Source organism: Lipotes vexillifer, unplaced genomic scaffold, assembly GCF_000442215.2.
Source record: "Lipotes vexillifer unplaced genomic scaffold, Lipotes_vexillifer_v1.1 scaffold419, whole genome shotgun sequence".
Lineage (NCBI taxonomy): Eukaryota > Metazoa > Chordata > Mammalia > Artiodactyla > Lipotidae > Lipotes > Lipotes vexillifer.
The window spans coordinates 1,357,217-1,376,669 of record NW_006786333.1 but is presented as its reverse complement, the minus strand read 5'-3'; the positions used below and the strand labels follow the sequence as shown (position 1 = coordinate 1,376,669).

The following is a 19,453-nucleotide window of genomic DNA, read 5'->3' as shown; positions in this document are numbered from 1 at the left end:
TCAGCAAACCAAGCAACCAATACTAAAAGAAAATGAAAGCTCTTCAATCATTATCTGAGCTGATAATGACATCCTCTGTCTATGCCTTCTATGATCTATTAGTACTGTTGCCAAGAGCAACAGCACGTCAAGAAATTCCACCCCTTGATGATACAATAAAATTTCTGTTCAAAACATTTTATTAGGAAAGCCAATCTCTTCTTCCTTATAAGCAGAAGTTGCTTTTTAAACAAAGACCTCTTCATTCTACCATGGCTGAAGAGAGTTTTCTAATAATCTTTTTCCATTTTCAAATATTAATGTGTAATATCTCTGTTAACTGGGTTGTCTAAGAGTCCTTCACGTTGTACTTTATTAAAATGACCAAAAGAACAGTTTCTAATTAAATAAGTAGGACACAGGAACTGAAACAGCTATATGTTTAATGAGCCTTTGTGTTCAGATCACGTTGCTCACTGCACATGAATCACTCTAAATTCTAAGGGGAGTGGTGATAGATACTCAAATGATAGCCATTTGAGTATCTATCACCACTAGTCAATGGTGAATAATATCCATATTGTGGAAGTAAAAAAAGCTAGTTAAAGTTGGCATTGCCTTTAATGGTGCTGTCAATAGCAGCCACCTTGACTGTCACAGGTTGGAGTGACACCTCTTTACTCCACTTTCTATTCTTCCCTTTCCACAGCCACCCAGTGACCCACTTCCTCATCGGCCATTCACTGTTCCTGTTTTCTCAGAATGTAGAAGAGATAGCACACTCCTCCAAGGTCCTCCCCTGTAGAGCACTGTAATGAAAGATCATGTTTATAAAGCCATTTGGATTTTGCCTGCTTACAACTTGGAGTCAGCAGGCTATGTTAGAAATGTGAGCAGTGACTTCTGTCTTTGATCTCAGTCACTTTCTGCATGACCTTGGCCAAGCTATATAACTTCTCCACAGCTCACTTTCCTCTTTTCTAAAGTGACAGGGTAGGATTCTATGAAATATTAAATTCTAAAATGTCCATGATCTTAAAATGGAAAAATGTACGTTTTACTTCTGACATCTTTACTGTCTCCCAACACATAAGTGCAAAATGGTCTTCCAACTGGGTTCTGAGACATCAGGTAGTTTGGCCCTAAGGTACACCTTTTATTTATAAGGTACACCTTATAAATAAAAGTATTTATCTGAAAAATACTTAAAGCACAGGGACAGAAAAATTACAAGTGTATAATCCTTCTACTTAAAAATTTATATATAAAATTAATGTTTCCATATCACCCCTCTAGTCTCACTTTATTAATAGTCCTCCCAACTCCATTCTACAAGCACCTCATTAACACTGGTGTTGCCAAGGGCATCACCAAGAATTGTGCAGTACACATTTATGCAACTATACATGGTAGCTCTACAGTTAGTTACTTTTCCAAAATGGTTTGAAGGGTCAAATATCTCCATTTTGAAAGCCTTTACTATGCTTAAAAAAAATTTTTTTAATTACATAAACAATGGTGTTAACTGCTTAGTACTTAGTCGATTTGATAATGGGTTAGTACTTAGTCAATTTGGTGAACAGCAGGGGTAATGATGAGAAGAGTAGAAATGACGAAAGACTGTGTGAGGACACACCTTGATTCCTTTTCTGGAAGAAAGTATGTAAGCAGCATCTCTGGGAGAGGTCCATATCTGAGAAGTGTGTGAGATGCTTGACATTTTTTTGAAAATTCATCTTCATTAAGCATTACTCATTGCATATTCTGAACAAGAGTTATTTGGCAAGGGCAAGTTTACAATGAAGGATGGAGTGGTTGGTTTCTTAACCGGGTGCCTGGCTTTTTATGGACAGCACTAAATTCTGTCTTTCTGGCTAGTTAGGTAATGTATATTTCCCAGCAAGAAAGAGTCATTAGATGAGGACGATGAATCAATTGTGCTTCAGGAGTCCCATTAAGAAAATTACTGGTTTAAGTGTGAGCCTTGGGGATTAACGGGAAGGTAATTCAGTGTAACCTGTAGCACCTAGGGGGAAAAATCTCTATATTAATACATTAAGTTAACCTGATTTTTCTCACCTTAGGGGACTAAGGTGACCCAAAGGCTAGAGGAAAAACTTCTCAGGTTCTCATGGAGTGAGCAAACTCAGCCCTTCTTTTCCTGGAAACCCCTTGCTCTACTCTCACTCTGTACTTTGCTCCTGGTGTTCCTTCTTCCTCAGCCACCATTGCACACCCTTAAACCACTTCTCCTGGACCACCCGCATTCACCCTCACAGTTTAGACTCACAAACTATTTCCTTGTGAAGAATCCCACCCCCATCATCTCCTCCACTGCTAATCAGAATTAGTCTTTCTTTTTGGTTTCTGAAACTTGCTGTTGATAAATTCATCTCGTCCACAAGATCATTGTCTTCTTAAGGGTGCAGACAGTGTCTAGGTATCTGTGTTACCAAACCGTACTTGGGTCTACTCCGCCACGTGCAGTAAAACCAGTCTACTGACACCAGGTTGTGGTGAAGGGAAGTGCAGCATTTATTGCAGGGTGACCAACAAGGAGTTCAGAACAGCTAGTGCTCAAAAAGCCTAAATTCTCTGTGGGTTTCAACAAAGTATTTTTAAAAGCCAGGTGAGGGAGAGGTGTCCCAGGGTATGTGATCAGCTCGTGCACAGCTCTCTGATTGGTTGATGGTGAGGTAATGGGGCGTTGTCACAGGGGTTAACATTGTCAATCCTTAGGCACTAGTAGATCTGGGAGCTAGGTGTTCATGATCGTCATGTAGTTAATTTCTTCCATTTGGTGGTGGTTTTAGCATCTGTAAAACAACTCAGGAAATGTGCATCAGATACTATTATCTAGGTACTTCAGAGAGGAGCTAAAGCAGAGGATATGGGGGAGGGGGTCTGTCCTGGGAAGGCCCCATAGGGTCCTGCTCTATTACATCTGCATTTTCCATCTGCAGGCCAAACAGTGCCTGGCAGATGGGAAGAGTCTGGAAATATTTGTAAATAAGACAATATGGAAACTTGGTGGGCGTTTGTTTGCCTCAGAAATGTACACGGATGGCCTCCATCAGGTAATCTTTGTTTTCCTAATCTTAGGTTCAAGTGACCTTGATCCTTCAATGCTGTTGGACACTGGAGAGATCACTGATACAGGATCTGATTATGAAGATCAGGTACTTAGAATCTAAACATATTTCTCTATTTAAATGTTTCTAATTTTAGTCTTTATAAATGTTTCATGAAAATTAGAATTACAAATCATTCTGTGAAATGTTTACAGAGAACTCAAATAATCTATTCCATGATAAATCATACAGCTTTTATACATTAACTTTGGCCCTTTAACCCTCCCTTATCCACAGATTCAAAGTGGCAATTAATTGAGGAAAGATTTGTGGTCAAAAGTTACATGAGATAGAAGTGAAGTTACATGAGGTTCTCTTGGCCAAGAATTTGCCTGTGTCTCTATCCCTTCCCTGTAATAAGCCCACGGTATTTACTAAGCATTGGTTACAGGTTCAGGGCTCTGCTTTTCTCTTCCTAACCTTTGAAAGGGACTGATGACCAAGGACAACACAGCCAAGATATTAATATATTTTCTATTTGAATAAAACCAAAGAAATTTATCTGGGTCATTTTTTTCTCAGAAGAAGAACTCTTCCTCCTGCTCTATTTTAATGATCCAAAATAGTTGGCAAATGATCCCAGTCTCTAATTAGGCCTTATTTTTTAAAAAGCATCATGTCTGAAACTTCCTTCCACCTCTCATCAGTGCTCCTCTGTGGTGGCTGAAAGCCAAGTGAGCATGTTCTTCTGGAATTGTTTTTCCCCCATTTTCCGCTAATATGTGTAACAAATAAAGGGGATAGATCTGACCAGTGTCTAAATGTAATGGCTGTCTCTCTGTTTCATATATGTGTTCAGAAGCTATTTTCACAAGCATTGTGTTTCTTCCCTTATATCACAAAGCAAGGAGAAGATATTGACAAGTATTTAAAATATATTTTAGCATATATTAAGCACTTCATACATACTAAACATTGTGCTAAGTTCCTTAACTTGACTATCGTACTAATTCCTCACAACATCTCTAGGAAATAGGAATTATTATCTTTATTTCATAATTAAGAGAATTCAGACTCCAAGAGTAATTTGCGCACAGTTATGCAAATAGTTTCACTGTGGGGAAGTGAACTCAGAGCACCTTCCTTAACACCTGCACTCCGTCACCCTCATCCTCACCTCCAAAGCCATTCAGTGGTGCCTTTTTGGAGCCTTTTCAGTTGCTAACTCTTAAGACCCCAGCAAGGGCAAATGCCAGACAACCACTGTGAAGGGTGAGCTCACCATCCAAAATTACAGACTGCACCAAGGAATGAACCATAGCAAGAAATCCAGCTGATTAAACAAATGGAAGGGTTCACACTCCAAGGACTGGGGATAACAGAAAAGCCTGAAAGAAATCTTAATCTGGGGATATTTAAAATATCCAAGGAGATAAAGGGAAGATTAGAAACCATGAAACAAGTACAGGAAAGAATGGAAAGGAAGAAGCAGGAAGGAATAGGGAGGAAGAAATAGAAATTCTAGGCACAAAAAAATACTGTCATTGCAATAAAAATTCAATCAACAGGTTGAAGAGTAGACTAGACACAGCTAAAAAGAGACAATGATGGGGTGGGGGTGGGATGAATTGTGAGATTGGGATTGACATATATACACTAATATATATAAAAGAGACAACTAATAACCTGCTGCACAGTACAGGGAACTCCACTTCACTGTACAGTAGAAACTAACACAACATTGTAAAACAACTATACCCCGATAAAAAAAGAGAGAGACAGACAATGATAGAGCTGAGGAAATTTCCTTCAAATGAAACAGAGAGCTAAATCATTGTCAAAGAAAGAACTTAGGAGACACTGAGGATGGAATGATTGGGTCAACATATTCTAACAGGAGTTCCAGGAAGGTAAAATGGAGTGGATGGGGCAGAGCTGCATTTTAACAGATAATGGTTGAGAACTTTAAAGAGGTGAGAAAAGACAAGTCCCCAGAGTGAAGGAGCACATCCAGTCCTGATCAGGAAAAAAAAATCCTCGCCTACTCTTTTTCCATTTAGTTCCTCAACAAATATTAATAGAGCACCTACTATGTGCCAGGTACCATTTAGGCACTTGGAATATCTAACTGTATAAAACAGGCAAGGATCTTCCTTACAGGTGGGGAAGACAGATAGTAAACAATAAACATAATATATTAGTAAATTCTCTAGACTGTTAAGTGTTATGAGAAGAAAAAAAAAGTAGAACATGGTAGGAGGGTTAGGAATGCTGGGTTGGGGAGGGCAGATTACAGTATTAAACAGGGAAGTCAATATTAACTAGGACGGCCTCATTAAAGAGGTGAGATTTGAGCAAAGACTTGGCATATAATGTAAAACATTGAGAGCACAGAGGACAAAAATAAAATATTAAAAGTGAAAAGGCATTACCTATAAAGGAACAGCAATTTGGGGGACAAAAGATTAAATGAAGCAAGGGTTTGCATTTATTGAGTACTTACTGTAGGCCAGACACTGTGTTTTATGGTTTATGTGCATTATTGCTAATCTTTACAATAACTCAAGAAGGTAGCTCTGTTTATCCCCAATTTACAGCTCAGGAAACTGGAGCTCATACAGGTTAAATGACTTCCCAAGACCAAACAGCTAACAAGCAGTTGAGTCAGGAATCAAACTATGATCACCCCAACACCAAAATCTAGTTTATGCTTTCACACTCCAAATAAAGCCATTATCAAGGTCACTGGTAATCTATCACCAATTCCAGTTAACACTTTTTTATTTTAAATAAATTAATTTATTTATTTTTGGCTGCATTGAGTCTTCCTTGCTGCACACGGGCTTTCTCTAGTTGCAGCGAGAGGGGGCTACTCTTCACTGCAGTGCACGGGCTTCTCACAGCAGTGTCTTCTCTTGTTGCGGAGCACGGGCTCTAGGCGCATGGGCTTCAGTAGTTGTGGCTCGCAGACTCTAACGCGCAGGCTCAGTAGTTGTGGCGCACAGGCTTAGTTGCTCTGCAGCATGTGAGATCTTCCCAGACCAGGGCTCGAACCCGTGTCCCCTGCATTGGCAGGCGGACTCTTTTTATTTTTTTTTTGTATTAGTTGTTTTTTGTTTGTTTGTTTGTTTACACTGTAGGTTCTTATTAGTCATCAATTTTATACACATCAGTGTATACATGTCAATCCCAATCGCCCAGTTCAGCACACCACCATCCCCACCCCGCCGCGGTTTTCTCTACTTGGTGTCCATACGTTTGTTCTCTACATCTGTGTCTCAACTTCTGCCCTGCAAACCGGTTCATCTGTACCATATTTCTAGGTTCCACATACATGCGTTAATATACGATATTTCTTTTTCTCTTTCTGACTTACTTCACTCTGTAGGACAGTCCCTAGATCCATCCACGTCTCAACAAATGACTCAATTTTGTTCCTTTTTATGGCTGAGTAATATTCCATTGTATATATGTACCACATCTTCTTTATCCATTCATCTGTCGATGGGCATTTAGGTTGCTTCCATTACCTGGCTATTGTAAATAGTGCTGCAATGAACATTGGGGTGCATGTGTCTTTTTGAATTATGGTTTTCTCTGGGTATATGCCCAGTAGTGGGATTGCTGGGTCATATGGTAATTCTATTTCTAGTTTTTTAAGGAACCTCCATACTGTTCTCCATAGTGGCTGTATCAATTCACATTCCCACCAACAGTGCAAGAGGGTTCCCTTTTCTCCACACCCTCTCCAGCATTTGTTGTTTGTAGATTTTCTGATGATGCCCATTCTCACTGGTGTGAGGTGATACCTCATTGTGGTTTTGGTTTGCATTTCTCTAATAATTAGTGATGTTGAGCAGCTTTACATGTGCTTCTTGACCAACTGTATGTCTTCTTTGGAGAAATGTCTATTTAGGTCTTCTGCCCATTTTTGGATTGGGTTGTTTGTTTCTTTAATATTGAGCTGCATGAGCTGTTAATATATTTTGGAGATTAATCCTTTGTCCGTTGATTCATTTGCAAATATTTTCTCCCATTCTGAGGGTTGTCTTTTCATCTTGTTTATGGTTTCCTTTGCTGTGCAAAAGCTTTTAAGTTTCATTAGGTCCCATTTGTTTATTTTTGTTTTTATTTCCATTACTCTAGGAAGTGGATCAAAAAAGATCTTGCTGTGATTTATGTCAAAGAGTGTTCTTCCTATGTTTTCCTCTAAGAGTTTTATAGTGTCTGGTCTTACATTTAGGTCTCGAATCCATTTTGAGTTTATGTTTGTGTATGGTGTTAGGGAGTGTTCTAATTTCATTCTTTTACATGTAGCTGTCCAGTTTTCCCAGCACCACTTATTGAAGAGACTGTCTTTTCTCCATTGTATATCTTTGCCTCCTTTGTCATAGATTAGTTGACCATAGTTGCGTGGGTTTATCTCGGGCTTTCTATCTTGTTCCATTCATCTATGTTTTTGTTTTTGTGCCAGTACCATATTGTCTTGATTACTGTAGCTTTGTAGTATAGGCAGGTGGACTCTTAACCACTGCGCCCCCACAGAAGTCCCCCAGTTAACACTTTTTGGTTATCTTTCTTGACCTTTGCTGCCTTTGACCCACCACACTTTTACTGTAAAGGGCTGGGTCGTAAATATTTTAGGCTTTGTGAACTATAAGAGATTTGCTGCAGCTACTCAAAGCCTGCCATTGTAGTGCAAAAGCAGCCACAACTATACTTAAACAAGAGTATGGCTGTGCTCCAGTAAAACTTTATTTATGGACACTGAAATTTGAATTCCACATATTTTCCTGTGATTTATTTCAACTATTCGAAAATGTAAAGCCCATTCTTAACTGAGAGGCTGTGCATAAACAGGCAGCAGAGTGGATTTGACCTGCAGGCCGTAGTTTGCTGACCACAGCTATAAACCATCCCCATTTCTTGACAGTGTCCTCTCCATTAGCTTCTAACACTTCTATAGTATTTAATACTGTTCTAAGTGCTTCACATTTATTACCTCATTTTATCCTGAGACAATTACGTGAAATTGATATTATTACCCCCATTTTACTGATAAGGAAAGTGACGTACAAAGAAATTAAACAGTTTATTTAAGGTCACACAGCTGGCAAGAGGTAAAGACAGAATTCAAACACAGCCATCTGACTGCAGAGCCAGGACCAGGAAAGATAGGTGAGGCTCTGCTACGGTAACAAATAAAACTCAAAATCTGAGTGTTTTCCTTCCAGTGAGACCTCCAGAGGGATCGTGGATGGGAAGGGAAAAAGCATGGGAAGGGGGACCTGCTCTTCATTGCACATTTCTTCCTCCCACGATCATTTGACATCCCTAGTCACTGGCTCTCCCTCTGTGTGAAGAGGCAAAAGGATGGAAAATGGAGCTTACTCAGGTGCCCAGGAAGAGAGAGACAGGTTTAGTGAGTGCGAAGCCAGCCTGGGCCACAAAGCTCTGGCCCCCACCATGTGTTCTCTCTCTGGCACTCCTCCTACTTCTTGGCTCACTCTTTCTTGCTTTCCTTGCTGAGCTCCGCTCTGTTGGTCTATTATTTCAGTGTGGGTGCCCGTCAGCATCCTGGCCAGGGACCCTTCAATCCTCACTGCACATATTCTCCTTTGAGAAGCTTGACCACAGCCAGTTTCTCTTTTCCTAAGGCATGGAAACCTCAACAAAGTTGGGGCTCTGTTCACAAGGAATAGTGAGGAAATGTGAGCATTTCAGCCTCACTCAGAATTCCCTGGTGGGTTCCCAGCGCCTGCTAAACAGCACTGGCTGGATTTCCCATGTGCATCTCAAACTCAACATGTCCAAAACTGAACTCACCATCTTCCCCCACAAAATCTGTTCTTCCTTCTGCTTCCCCTATTTCTGTGAAGGATACCACCATCCTCCCAGCTGCCCAAGCCAGAGACCAGGGCATCTTCCTAGTATCCTTCCTTTCTCTCCCTCCCTACATCAATTTGATCAAGAAGCTGGTCAACTGGCCAGTTCTCCTGTGCAGGCATCTCTCCTTCCCTCCCCAGTTCCACTGCCACTGTCCTGGTTCCCACCCTGACCCTTCTTCCCCAGGACCACTGAGACAGTCTCCTAACCAGTCTCCCTTCCCCAGGCTCCTCACCCATCAAAATCATCTTGCTGAAAAGCCAAGTCAATCATCACATTCCACTGCTTAAAACTCTTCATGGCTCCTCATTGATGTCAGAATTAAATCAGAACCTCTTATCATAATACATGGGAACTTTCAAATTAGAGTCTGACCCTCTCCCCTCCTGCCCCAAACTCATCCCTTGCCAATCACCAAAACACACTGAATGCTCCAGCCACACCAAGCCATTTGCAGTTCCCCCCAAGTGGGTTGGGCTTTGCACAGTCTCTTTCCTCTATATGGAAACTTCTGCAACCCTATCACCCCTATTCTGGATAACCCCTACTCATGCTCCATCAGAACCACACTTCTCCTTGAGGAAGCCCTTCTCATTACATGTCACCTTCTTGGGGGATCCATGAGACCCTGTGTTGTAATATCCTCTTGCATTGCAGGGACTGTGTTTTGCTCTCCTGCCCAACACACAGTATGTGCTCAATAAATGTCCATTTTTTTAAAAAGTCAATAAAATGATTTCTAGTTCTTCTACTTAATGTGTAACATTTTGATAACTGGCTAACTCTTGCTAACTCTTTCGAGCCTGGGTTTCCTCTTCTCAAAAGTGATGACAGTAACCCCACTTAGACACGCTGTTTGGAGAAGTAGGGAGTGTAAGATACCTTGTACGGAACAAATGCTTCATAAATATGAACCCCTTTCTCTCCTCCCCCAGACCCAGCTTTTCAGCAATCAGTGTCTTTCTGTAGCTGACAGAGGCCACCATTGCTTCAGTTAAGTGAATCCTAATGGAGAACTTATGGTTTTCAGTCTGGCATGTAGGAGCTTAAAAATTACCACTGTCCTAACAAGTAAAAAGCTGAACAAACTGAAAAGTCTCTTCTTAGAAGTGAGGTCACAAGGCAAACTGCTCCACCTAAAACTGGAGAAACAGGCAGATTCAGAGAATCACTACTTACCAGAGCAGAAAACCTCCACAAGAACCAGGGCCAGGGTAAGAAAACCTAAACTGTAATTGATGAATTGCTGGAGACTCAATGTAGGCAAGTCTGAGGATAAAAACTCCATGGGCATCCAGTCATGGGGTCCCCAAACTTTTGTGGGTTTTACGACTAGGAGCTCTACCAGATTCTCACAGTGAATATCAGTCTCCTCATGCTTCCAGCAGGCGGAGGAGATAAAAACATCATTTTGAAAGCCACCCGAGCACTCTGTTCTTAACAAGCCCTGCTCTCAGGAGAAACTAACTTACTGGGGTTTTATTAGAGCCTAACCTACCTAGGAGAATGGAAATACCCAACTCCATCCCCCTCTAGCCATCCTGTCTCATCTAAGCGGGGGGAACCTGAGAAGCAGTGGTGAAGTTCACAGTCCTGGGGCACAGGCTCACCAAAAGACTGACACCTAATCATAGGACTATGTACACTTCATAGAACGTGTCTCCTCCCCCCACACTTTACCACTACAGTACTAAAACCTTATTTATTGCAGTTCCTTTTACCTAGCACATCACATACACCTTTCAACAAAAAATTATAAGGCATACTAAAGGTAAAAACACATTTTGGAGAGACTGGACAAGCATTAGAACAAGAGTCTTCAGATAAGTCAGGAATACTGGACTTATTAGAATAGGAGTTCTTTAAAACTATGATTAATATGCTAAGGGCTTAAACTGAAAAAGTAGACAACATGCAAAAACACAGGGCTAATGTAATCAGAGAGATGAAAATCCTAAGAATCAAAAAGAAATGTTAGAGATCAGAATCACTGTAACAGAAATGGAGAATGTCTCTGTTGGGCTCAATAATACACTGGACATGGATGAGGAAAAATATCTCTGATCTTGAGGATATGACAAGAGAAAATTCCAAAACTGAAAGTCAAGAGAAAAAAGACTGAAAAAAACCCCCAGAATATTCAAAAGCTGTGAGACAATTACAAAAGGTGTAATATATCAACATATGTAATGGGAATACTGGAAAGAAAAGAGAGAAAGAAACAGAAGAAATATTTGAGGCAATAATGATGGGTATTTCCCCAAATTAATGTCAGGCACCAAACCACAGATTCAGGAAGCTCAGAGAACACCAAGCAGGTTAAATATAAAAACAAACAAAAACTACATCTACCCATAATCATATTCAAACTGCAGAAAATCAAAGACAAAGAAAAAAATCTTGAAAGAAGCAAGAGGAAAAATATATCTTACCTACAGAGAAGCAAAGATAAGAAAAACATCTGACTTCTCCTCAGAAACCATACAAGCAAGAAGAGAGTGGAGTGAAATATTTAAAGTGTTGAAGGAAAAAAACCCTAGATTTTAGTATCCTGTGAAATTATCCTTCAGAAGTGAAAGAGAAATAGACTATCTTAGACAAAGAAAAATTGAGGCAATTTGTTACCAGTAGACCTGCCTTGCAAGAAATGCTAAAAGAAGTTCTTTAGAGAGAAGGAAAATGATATAGGTCAGAAATTTGGATCTACATAAAGAAAGGAAGAGTATCAGAGAATGAATAAGTGAAGGTAAAATAAAAACTTATTCTTAATTGATCTAACCAATAATAGTGTGTTCAAAATAATAGCAACAATACATTTGATTATGTGTGTTTATGTATAAGTGAAACGAATGACAGCAAGGGATGGAAGGGAGGAATTAGGAATATTTTGTTATTACAAGGTACTTGTACTGTCCACTTATTTGAAAGTGGATTTGGATTAGTTTAAATGTATATTGAAAATTCTAGGGCAACCACCCTTTTTAAAAAAAGGTTTAAAAAGAAGTATAATCGTTATGCTAAGAAAGGAGAGAAAATGGAATCATATAAAATGTTCAGTTAAAGCCACCAATGCAGAAAAAGTTTGGAAGACAAAAATAAAAACAAAGAACATGGGCAATAAATAGAAAATAGTAACAAATATGCTAGATGATAATCCAACTATATCAACAAACAATTTAAATATCAGTGATCTAAATACTTCAAAGACAGAGTTTTTCAAAGTAGAGCAAAATACAAGATCCAACCACATGCTGTCTACAAGATACCTATCTTAAATATAAAGACACATATAGATAAATGTAAAGGAATGGAGAAAGTTATGTCAGGTTAACACTAATTAAAAGAAAGCAGGGGGCTTCCCTGGTGGCGCAGCGGTTGAGAGTCTGCCTGCCGATGCAGGGGACACGGGTTCGTGCCCCGGTCCGGGAGGATCCCACATGCCGCGGAGCAGCTGGGCCCGTGAGCCATGGCCGCTGAGCCTGCACGTCCAGAGCCTGTGCTCCACAACGGGAGAGGCCACAACAGTGAGAAGCCCGCGTAGGGAAAAAAAAAAAAAAAAGAAAGAAAGTAGGAATAGCTATATTAATTTCAGACAGGGCAAAACTTCAGAGCAAGGAAAGTTATCAGGGATAAAGAAGGGCAGTACATAATGATAAAGGGGGTTGGTTAATACTCCAGGAAGACATAACAATTCATAATGTATATGCTCCTAACAACAGAGTTTCTAGATGCAGCATCTGCCCACGTCCTTGATCCCATTCCTTCCATTTGCCCCAGGACCTTGCACCATTAACTGATACTGCTTTATCTTTCTAAAGTTCTCATCTTCAGAATACCTTTTTTCTCTATCTAACAAGCCACCATCCCCACTTTGAAGAAAGAGGTAGCCATCAACAGTGCCAAGTGTCATAGAAAGGCCAAGTAGGATACTGTCTTTCCTATCCCCTTTCCCTCAACACCATATTTGGTGAAAGAGATGTCAGCTGCCCTGCTCCTACGTCCTCACCTTCCATTCTGTCCTATAAAACAACTTCTGCCTACCTATTCCCTTAAGAGACAATTAAGAGTCATCTAATTAATGTCAAGTCAGGAGAACATTTCCTGTTTCTTACAATGTCTGGGGCTCCAGATGCTTGATGGCACTTCTGCTTTCTCAGAACTCTTGGCTCCCTTGGCTTATGCCACCTCTGTGGCCATTATTTCTTTGTCTCCTCCCCAACCCCCAGCATGGTTTTTCTTACTCTGCCCTGCCTTTAAAATATTGTGTTCACCAAGGTCCTTTTTATTGTTTGTTTGTTTAATGCCAGCTTTCAAGGAAGGAAGAATATGTCTGACACTGTTATATACTCATTCTGTTTAAAACCTGTCCAGATGCCTTAATGGGCTCTGTCAGGAGTGGGAGGGTCCCTCTTCTTTTACAACTGCTTCAGCCATGCCCATGACTTCAACTTTATTAATTTATGTATTCATTCAACTAATGTAGAGAATATCTGATGTGCCAGACTGTTATATGAGCTACTGAAAATATATGGTGAGCAAAAGAAGGCACGGTTCCTACTATCATGGCTTTTACGGTAGAAATAGATAATAGTAGAATAATCACATAAATATAATATTAAAACTGAATTAAGTGTTTGGGAGAAGAAGAACATAGTGCAGTGTGTATGATCAAGTGGGATTTATCCCAGGGATGCAAGGATTTTTCAATATCCACAAATCAATCACTGTGATACACCACATCAACAAATTGAAGAATAAAAACGATATGATCATCTCAATAGATGCAGAAAAAGCTTTTGACAATATTCAACACCCATTTATGATAAAAACTCTCCAGAAAGTGAGCATAGAGGGAACATACCTCAACATAGTAAAGGCCATATATGACAAATCTACAGCTAACATCATTCTCAACAGTGAAAAGCTGAAAGCATTTCCCCTAAGATCAGGAACAGAACAAGGATGTCCACTCTTGCCACTTTTATTCAGCCTAGTTTTGGAACTCCTAGCCATGGCAATCAGAGAAGAAAAAGCAATAAAGGGAATCCAAAGTGGAAAAGAAGAGGTAAAACTGTCACTGTTTGCAGATGACATGATACACAGAAAATCTTAAAGATGCTACCAGAAAACTACTAGAGCTCATCAATGAATTTGGTCAAGTTGCAGGCTACAAAATTAATACACAGAAATATTTTGCATTTCTATACACTAACAATGAAAGATCGGAAAGAAAAATTAAAGAAACAATCCCATTTACCATCACATCAAAAAGAATAAAGTACCTAAGAATAAACCTATCTAAGGAGGCAAGAGACATGTACTCCAAAAACTATAACATGCTGTTGAAAGAAATCAAAGATGACACAAACAGATGGAAAGATATACCATGTTCTTGGATTGGAAGAATCGATATTGTCAAAATGACTACACAACCCAAGGCAATCTACAGATTCAACACAATCCCTATCAAATTACCAATGGCATTTTTCGCAGAACTAGAATAAAAAATCTTAAAATATGTACAGAGACAAAAAAGACCCTGAATAACCACCTAGAGGGGTGGGATAGGGAAGGTGGGAGAGACATGCAAGAGGGAGGGGATATGGGGATATATGTATACATATAATTGATTCACTTTGTGATACAGGAGAAACTAACACACAATTGTAAAGCAATTATACTCCAATAAAGATGTTAAAAAAAAAAAAAAAAGACCCCAAATAGCCAAAACAATCTTGAGAAAGAAAAACGGAGATGGAGGAATCAGACTCCCTGACTTCAGACTATACTACAAAGCTACTGTTATCAAAATAGTATGGTATGGCACAAAAACAGAAATATAGATCAATGAAACAGGACAGAAAGCCCAGAAAAAAACACACACCTATAGTCAATTAATCTACAGCAAAGGAGGCAAGGCTATACAATGGTGAAAAGACATTCTGTTCAATAAATAGTGCTGGGAAAACTGGACAGCTACATGTTAAAAAATAAAATTAGAACATTTTTTAACACCATACACAAAAATAAACTCAAAATGGATTAAAGACCTAAATGCAAGACCAGTTACTATAAAAATCTTAGAGGAAAACATAGAACACTCTTTGACATAAATTGCAGCAATATCTTTTTTGATCCATCTCCTAGAGTAATGGAAATAAAACCAAAAATAAACAAATGGGACTTCATGAAGCTCAAAAGCTTTTGCACAGCAAAGGAAACCATAAACAAAACAAAAAGACAACCCACAGAATTGGAGAAAATATTTGCAAGCAATGCAACTGACAAGGGATTAATCTCCAAAGTTTACAAACAGCTCACGTGGCTCAATATCAAAACAACAAACAACCTAATTAAAAAATAGGCAGAAGACCTAAATAGACATTTCTCCAAAGAAGACATACAGCATATTAAAAGATGCTCAACACTGCTAATTATTAGAGAAATGCAAACCAAAACTTTAATGAGATATCACCTCACACCAGTCAGAATGGCCATCATCAAAAAATCTACAAACAATAAATGCTGGAGAGGGTGTGGAGAAAAGGGAACCCTCCTATGCTGTTGGTAGAAATATAAATTGGTACAGCCACTCTGGAGAACAGTATGGAGGTTCCTTCAAAACTAAAAATAGAACTACCCATATGACCCAGCGATCCCACTCCTGGGCATATATCCAGAGAAAACCATGGTTCAAAAGCAGACATGCACCCCAATGTTCATTGCAGTGCTGTTTACGATAGCCAAGACATGGAAACAACCTAAATGTCTATCGACAGATGAATGGATAAAGAAGATGTGGTACATATATACAATGGACTATTACTCAGACACTAAAAAGAATAAAATAATGCAATTTGCAGCAACATGGATGGACCTGGAGATTATCATACTAAGTGAAGTAAGTCAGAAAGAGAAAGACAAATATCATATGATATCACTTATATGTAGAACCTAAAAAAGTGATTCAAATGAATGTATTTACAAAACAGAAAGAGGCTCACAGACTTAGAGAACAAACTTATGGTTACCAGGAGGAGGAGAGGGATAGTTAGGGGGTTGGGGACTGACATGTACACACTGCTGCATTTAAAATGGATAACCAACAAGGACCTACTGTAGAGCACAGGGAACTCTGCTCAATATTCTGTAAAAACCTAAATGGGAAAGGAATTTGAAAAAGCATAGATACATGTATATGTATAACTGAGTCACTTTGCTGTACACCTGAAATTAACACAACATTGTTAATCAACTAAACTCTAATGTAAAATAAAAATTAAAAAAAATAAAAGAAGTACATAGTGCAGTGCATAGATGTGGTCAGGTGATCAGTGAGGTGAGGAGAGACTTTTCTAAGACAAGAGATGCTTCAGTTGAGATCTGAAAGATGAGTAAGATGTAACCAGGTATGTGTGAGAAAGTAAAAGAACAGGAAAGGATGGGGGGCACAGAGGATGTTCAGAAAGAGGAAATAGCCTGTATAAGCAGGAAGAGGCACCGCATCTGGAATGAGGCCAGTGTGACTGATCGCAGAGTAAAGGGGTAAGGGGTGTGAGATGGGCCTGGAGAGTGGGGCAATGGGAAGTACTGAAGAGTTGTTTTCTCTTGTTTCAGGTAGAGGAGGGTGTGTTAACATTATATTTGTGTTTAAATTTAAAAAAAAAAAAAAAAAAAGATTGTTCTGGCTGCCATATGAAGAACACTTGGAGGAAGGCGAGAATGGATCTGGGAAGTCCAGGGAGAGGCTGCAGCAGTCCAGGCAAGAGATCATGAATGGTACCTTGGAGTGGAGTAGTGGAGGAGATGGACAGGAAGGGATGAATTTGAGAGGTAATTGTGAGGTAAAATCAACAGGACTTTGTGTTGGAATGGAAGTGAGAGCCAAGAGGGAGTAAGCCGTTGAAGATGATTCCTGGGTTTCTAACTTGTACAGCTGGGTGGATGGTAGTGACATCCACTGAGCAAGAACACTAAGAAGACACCAGCTCCATAAGGAAAGAGCATGAGTATCATTTTAGACATGCTGAGTAAAAAGTGCTTTAATGCACCCAAGTAGAGAATTCAAGTGAACAGTTAAGTACACAGGTCTGGTGCTTAGAGGAAAGATCTGGGCTGGACATATAAATTTGTGAGCTTCTGAATATAGGTAGAGCTTGAAACTGAGTGGAGATGAGATACTTAAAGAAAGAGAGCAGACTTGAGAAGGGACAGAAGAGGGTCTAAAGCTGAGTACTGAGGAAATTTAAAGGCTGGGTAGAGGAAGACAAGGCAGCAAAAAAATGTGAAAGAAGCTGTTAGAAAGATAGGAAGAAAGTCAGCAGAATGTGGTATTCTAAAAGCCAAAGAAAACAGTATTTCAAGAAGCAGAGAGTGTCAAGTGTTGAATCAAAGATCAGAAAAAGGAAGAATGGAAAATGATCATTGTATATAGAAACGAGGAAATTGTTGACCTTCCAAAGAGCTGCTGGGGGAGACTGTGTTGTTTGTTTGTAATAGAAGACACTTGAACATGTTTAAAAACTCATAGGAAGGATCCACTCATTCATGAGAAGGATAATAGACAACAGAGAGGCAGTTTCCTCTGAATGCAGGAGGAGCTAAAGCACAGAGTTTTCAAGCACAGGTGGAGAGACAGGCCTAAGAACAGAAGAGGGACCACACGCGCGTTGTAACAGAAGGAACATCGATCGGATGGGAGTGTGGGTTTGTACGTTTGATAGTGGGATGCTGATGAGGCAAAACCATCTGTTAAGAGTGCAAGATTTGAAGCAAGTGGAGGATTGAAACGTTGTGGGATCCAGCAAAGAATGAACTGAGGAAACCTAACAGGATTGGAGTCTCATATAGAGTATGAGAGCCCATTTGACATTAGTCCTGAAAATTGGTTTTTGACCAATCGATCCTTTTCATTTTTTTCCATTTTTTTAGCAAATGTTAGTTGGGTGTCCCGGAGGTGCCAGACACTCTTCTAGGACTAAAGATACTAAAGAGGGTAGAGGAACTCCCAAGGAGCACAGAGATTGTCCATAGTATGCTTCACTCAGTAATGGAATTTTACCGAATATGCTAACAGGGCAGAGCATTAGCAGTGTAAGGGATGGTGCACCAAGGACAGGAAGGGAAGTGGACAGACCACACTTAGGGAGCAAAGCCCAGAAGACCTAGAAGTACATTTGACTTCTTTAAAAATATAACTGTATGTCACAAATATGAACCAGCTCTTTATTAAAAAGAATATTTGATCGTAGCAATCCTACAAGGATCATTTCAAACCCTGCTTCTTCTTCCTTGAGACCTTCTGTAGTAATTAGAGAAGACATTCGTTTCTTGCCTGTCCCACTGAACACCCAAAGCACTTGAGGTCCATACCCTAAGTCTTAACACTTGATTACACGTAATTTTGTATTTCATTGCACACTGACTCATATTACTCCCTGATTGTCTCCTTCATGCATCCATTATGAGAAAGAGCATTACTGTGGAGCCAGACAGACCTAGTTCCAATTCAGTGCCAGACTTATGGGTTGCAAGTTACTTGACCTCTTCAAACCTGAGTTTCTTCATCTGTAAATACAGACATAATACCCCCAGGCTATTTGCATTAAAAGAGATGATCCACGTAAAAGCACCTGACACAGTAGACCATCCAGTAAATATTTCCTCTTCTTTCTTTCCTTCTCGAGAGGGAGGATGCTATCATGTACTTCTTTTGTGTCTACTACACTGTGACAGGGACAGTGCCAGGATCAAAGTAGACTGACTGAATAAAATCATAAAGCCACATTCCCCGGTCAGAACAGATAACAGACTTTAACGTGTGTGTGCACACGTATGTATTTCAAAAGAATTTCCGTAGAGATATTCAGCTTCTAAATCAAGAAATATTACACTAAGCCAAAACCTGTGTTAGGTTGTATGTGTAAAGCTGATTTAAAATAGTGCCATTCCCAAAGCAGTATATTTCAGCAATACAGCACTGATCATAATTTGGAGATTTATCGAGTTGTAGCTGACACCCTGAGTCATATTCTAATGGATAAGTCAGGTTTTTCCGGCAAGTTCTACAAGGACTTACTGAAGCTTGGAAGCTGGAATGGCCAGGTTTACCTCTCAGCTCTGTAGCAAGTACCTGTATTTGGTAGTGAAAACTATCGGTGGCCTCTTGGAAGCATGAAAGCAGGGACTTAGGAGAGAGAGAAGGACCGAGGTCAGAAAGATGTAAGTCTAGCTTTCCACAAACACTAAAACAAAAATATCTGCTGCACGTTCAGGCAGCCAGCCCTTCCTGACTGTCTCCATGGGCCACGGGCCGTTTGCAGCTAATTGATTCTGTAAGAAGAAAGACAAGCCCCATTTTCAAACCTCATAAATTATATAAGGATGTATTTTCACCATTCTTCACTGAAAAGTCAGGGGTATCCTTCGTATTTTCAGTGTAGATATTAAGCACTAAACAGCAACATTGTCACTTACGTTACCAATTTTGAGCCAGAAGTTCAGTATATTTCCACACT

General features: G+C 39.7%; 1 protein-coding gene across 1 annotated transcript in view; it reads left to right on the top strand.

Moving 5' to 3' along the window:
* AK5 (adenylate kinase 5) overlaps positions 1–19,453 on the top strand; it is a 245,420-nt gene that overhangs the window by 125,792 nt on the left and 100,175 nt on the right. The window contains exon 8 of the mRNA XM_007458720.1: positions 3,082–3,158. Within this exon, the coding sequence (XP_007458782.1) occupies positions 3,082–3,158 (77 nt within the window). The remainder of the gene's footprint in view (positions 1–3,081; positions 3,159–19,453) is intronic.